Source organism: Sinocyclocheilus grahami, unplaced genomic scaffold (genome assembly GCF_001515645.1).
Source record: "Sinocyclocheilus grahami isolate Dianchi unplaced genomic scaffold, SAMN03320097.WGS_v1.1 scaffold344.1, whole genome shotgun sequence".
NCBI lineage: Eukaryota > Metazoa > Chordata > Actinopteri > Cypriniformes > Cyprinidae > Sinocyclocheilus > Sinocyclocheilus grahami.
The window spans coordinates 2,524,311-2,529,190 of record NW_015505523.1 but is presented as its reverse complement, the minus strand read 5'-3'; the positions used below and the strand labels follow the sequence as shown (position 1 = coordinate 2,529,190).

Below are 4,880 nucleotides of genomic sequence, written 5' to 3'. Positions count from 1 at the left end.
GGCCCATATGCAAAAAATTTGTAGGCCCCCCCCCCCCCAATGATATGAGCTCCAACTCGGCTAATTTATTGTTGATTTTTTAGACGTAAATAATATTATGTGATTATTCACAAGCTGTTTTAATTACGGTATAAATGCTGGGAAATAATATTGTTTTCAAGTCCATTCATTGTAGCACACAGGCCGCCCAATAATCGCAATAAGCTTTGGGCTTTGTTACTTTTCTTATAACACAAAGTCTCAGCCTTCTGTCAATTTTAAGATCAAATACAAACAATAAATGTGTTTTACACTCTTTTATGTTTAATGAGATAACTATATTAGCTTCAGTTCAAGCGGCATGTGAATCAATTATATTTTACTCTTTAATATTTGCAGCACAAAATAAGCATGAATAAATATTTGAATGCATATAAAAAAAATCTGAACAATTTAATAAAAACGAATATCTCATGAAATCGATCAATTAGAGTTTCAAAAACATCAATAAGCCTACATTTTATTGCTGTTTTTCATGTTAAATGTGAAGAATGACAGGTTGGATGCCACAGACATTTTTTTGGCGGAGTATAGGTGTAATTTTCACATTAACTTCATGCAATATAACATGATTTTGACTTTATTCTTAAAATATTATCATGTTAATCTTATTTCTTTAGTTATTTTTTCAGCGTGACACTAAAATGCCGCAAAAAATAAATAAATGAAAAAAAATTGTAAAAAATAGTATGAAGTTGAGATCCTAGCCATCTCCTCATTGGACACGCCTTTAGAGAGAAATGCATCTTTGTGGATTACATAATGAAAGAGTTTTTCATTTTTGATTTGAATTATTTTGTTTTAAAGTAGTAATTTATAGCATTCTATAAATATATTTATCATGTCAGTGAGGCAATTAAAGCGTTTGTGAAGCGTTTCTGCGCAAGACTGTGACTGCAGAAAGCCACCCTGATTGTTTTCTTTATTTTACAAAAGCACAAGGTTTTGTTGATATTGTGAGTGCACACAAATAAAAGTAGACACTTTGCAGTTCCGAATGATGTATACTCTTACCTTTATGAGGGAAAATTATGGCGTATTTTAAGTTTCCACTCTTATTAAGAAAAAAATGCAAGTGATTGCACTGGTGCCTCCATGTCCTGCAAAGCGTGCTTCACCTTCCACTCTTAGCACAAATAATTGGATATTTATCACACATTTATCTTAAATATTTAAATTTATATTGAAAAATGCATGAAGTTTTTTATGTCTCAAATCGTGTTTATTTGAGAAGGCTAAACTGATCAAACATATGCTCAACTCACTGTCTGGCGCTGGCCGCTTGGTATTTTAAAAAACAAAAACCTGAATTTAACAAACCGCCACCTTGGAATTATAAGTTTCTATCTGCATTCTGAGCAGTTTTGAGATATTGAGCTTCAAGGTTTTTGAGTTCCATAGACTTCTGTAGATAGAACCCTTTTTGTTTTCAAAAAAAAGGCCCAAAATGTGCACAGCTTTCAAAAGAAACCTAACATAATGTACATAAGTTGTCACAGAATAAGAATATGTGAATAACTCCATTTTGATAAAAATGTCAGACAGAACCTTATAATTCCAAGGCGATGAAATATAAAATGTTCCAGTCATGTTTCTAAATTAACTTAATAAAGAAACGAAACTAAACGAAATATAACCACTTTGCCATTAAAAACCAGAACTGGACTAGTTTTATGGCTGCCTCTGTCTTCGGCATTCTCCTGGCGGTCGTAGGAGGCAAGTGCACCACCTGCATCGAGAACAAAACCACCAAGGCAAGAGTTGTCATATCTGCAGGGGTGTTTTTCCTCATCAGTGGACTGCTGTGTCTCACACCCGTCTGCTGGTCGGCGCACACCATCATCCGGGACTTCTACAACCCGCTCTTGATGGACGCGCAGAGACGGGAGCTCGGGGCGTCGCTCTACACGGGCTGGGGCGCCGCGGGGCTGCTGCTCTCCGGCGGAGCGATACTGTGCTGCCAGTGCCCTCAGAAAGACCAACGAGCATTCGCCCCCAAATACCCAGCAAACCACTTTGCCATTAAAAACCAGAACTGGACTAGTTTTATGGCTGCAACGGCAGCTGTGTAAAGGGGAAGAGAGAGAGAGAGAGAGAGAGAAGACACGCGGACTCAGGTCGTACTCGGGTGGAGAATTCTGATAAGCTGTTGGACAAGGGCCGGGCCTTAAAAGTTCCCCCTCGGCTCGGCGGGCCCCCAGTCTGCCCGGGCTCATATGCACCTGCATACCCAGACGCTAAGCCCCTGGCTCATGCAGCAGGTGTGTAGCATCTTTGTTTGGATCGTGTTTTAATTGCAGTGGTTGCCTCTAATTTTAAATGGAGATATTTTTAAGGCCAGTTTGCTTGTTACAGAGCGAATAAACAATAAGTAAATTTGCATAAAAAAATCAGCAACCAGTATCGGAATCAGCCAATTTGCTTGTAAAAAAATTAATAAAATATCGGAATCTGAATTGGCCATGAAAAATCATGATGGGGTGCATCACTAATTAAAATATTAAATAAAAGATCTGAGATTGCACGTACAATCTGGGTTGTCTTTTTCTATCAATTCAATTCTTCACGGATCTTGGGCTTAAAAAAGTTGATGACCACTGATCTACACTAATATACTGTACACAGAACTGCTGAGAACACAATAGGATAAGTGAAAATAACAAAATTCACAGTAACATGTACACAGATTGTACATTAGGAACTGTTGCGAATACTGTAATATTACTGTAAAACAACAACAAAAAATAATTTACAGTGTAAGTGAATTTACTGAAAGGGTTCAAGGAAATGTCATATCTCTATTGCAAAATTGTTCTCAGTATAGTTTGGCTGTGGTCTGAACACATTCTTAGTTGTGATCTCTTTATAACTAAAATGAAATTTTATTATCAAAGAAAATTTATTATCATCATCATCATCTTTTTTTCTCCCTTTTTGGGGGTGAAAAAGCAGAACAGAAACAGTTTAGCTTTTCTTTTTTTTTTTTTTTTACTGAAAGACCAACGAGCATTCGCCCCCAAATACCCAGCACCGAAATCAAACGCCTCAGAAAAAGAATATGTATGAAGAACATTTAAAACTTTATAAGTTTGCTTTTCATTTGTATTATAGACAAGTTCTCTGTAATGAACAATAATGTTAAATTTTTGACAGTATGGACTATTAATCCAGTGGTTTAAATATAACCTAATACATGATTAGACAGTTTTAATATTAAACCTTTTTATTTTTTGTAAAAATAGGCCTAATTAATAAAAGTAAAAATAATGAATGATAATGCTGTATTCAATAATTGTCGTCACGTTAATTTATGTTGCTGTTGGAATGCAGTATTAATATTACAAATGCAGTATTATTAAAACAAAAATGACATATTACCACCTTAGATTATTAACAAGTTTTCAGTTTTTGCCATTTTGATCATTTATGTGTGGGGAGCAGAAGTATATATGATTGTCCAGAGATTGTATTTTTTAAAAGTCTGAGTTTACGTAAAAATAATTGTTGTATTATGGTGTTATGTTTTATTTAAAAATAATAATAAAACATTAAAGCAATATTAAAAATTGAAAAAAAAATGTTAAAGGGTATGTGGCATAACAAATGCCAGTTAGTTATCAAAATAAATAGATCAAAATAAAAAATGAAACCCCTCTAGACCGTGATTACTTGGTGTCTTACATTTTGATTTCAGTTCATTTCAGAGTTCATCATTTACACAAAGTTCTTGCCGGATGGTGCAGAAGCTTCAGACCGAGATGGAGCGTTATATTTGGCTGTGTATTATCCCGTTTTCTCCTTTGGTGGGCAGCTGCAGCAGAGCAAACCTCCCCCAATGATCAACAGCGCAGCGGCTCCCCAGCCGATGTAAAGCGCTGCTCCCAGCTCTCTCTTCTGTGCTTGGTTCAACAAGGGGTTGTAGAAGTCCTGGATGATGACGTGGGCTGTCCAGCACACCGGGATCAGACACAGCACCCCAGCAATGACGAAAATCACACCGGCAGTGATACCGACCTTGGATTTGGAGCTCTCGTCCTCGACGCAATTGGTGCATTTGCCTCCAGCCATGGCCAGCATGATGCCCAGGATCCCAATTACGATGGAAATGATGGTGAGGGCACGGGCTGCCTGAAGGTCTGAGGAGAGGGCCAGCATGGAGTCATAGACTTTACACTGCATCTGTCCGGTGCTCTGCACGACACAGTTCATCCAGATTCCTTCCCATGATGTCTGCGCCGTGATGATGTTGCTGCCAATGAAAGCTGTGACTTTCCACATGGGAATAGCACAGACCACAATGACACCGATCCATCCTAAGATGGCCAGGGCAGTGCCCAGTAACTGAAGCCCGGCAGACACCATGATCTTTGGCTTTTCTTTGTCTCTTGATGTGGCTCTCTCTGCAGTGCTTACAGGTGTATGTCTCAGAGGCTGCGTGCTGATGCTTTAAAAGAGCCTGTGAAGTTTTGGGGGAGGGACTTCTGTCGAATGACTCGCTCTGCTGGTTTTGTAGTTACTTCATGGGGTGTGACTAAGCCCAGGCTTGAATGAGTCACTACCATGATATTTTTTGTTGCGGACACAGTACCTTATATGGTATATGGTTATGTAGTATTTACTCTTCAAAATTGTAATATCTACTGTATGTAAAAATCTATGGAGGGATCAGTAAAATAGAACATGTGCAATGCAATACTAAGAAAAAAAGTTGTTGGTTTTTTTGTGTGTTGTTGATAGAATTCAGGAACAGAATATAAGACAGGAAGTGCTGCTCAGAGGAACTAATCATTTTCCCAGGAAAATAAAACGAAACAATGTCTTGAAACTATTTTTGGAAATTG

The 4,880-nt window shown here is 37.7% G+C and overlaps 1 protein-coding gene across 1 annotated transcript; it reads right to left on the bottom strand.

Annotated features, from left to right (window-relative positions):
• Nucleotides 1–3,737: 3,737 nt before the first annotated feature.
• On the bottom strand, nucleotides 3,738–4,478 carry cldnb (claudin b). The gene has a single exon (XM_016228830.1). The coding sequence runs from the start codon at nucleotides 4,399–4,401 to the stop codon at nucleotides 3,823–3,825; it is 579 nt and encodes a 192-aa protein (XP_016084316.1). The 5' UTR covers nucleotides 4,402–4,478; the 3' UTR covers nucleotides 3,738–3,822.
• Nucleotides 4,479–4,880: the final 402 nt, after the last annotated feature.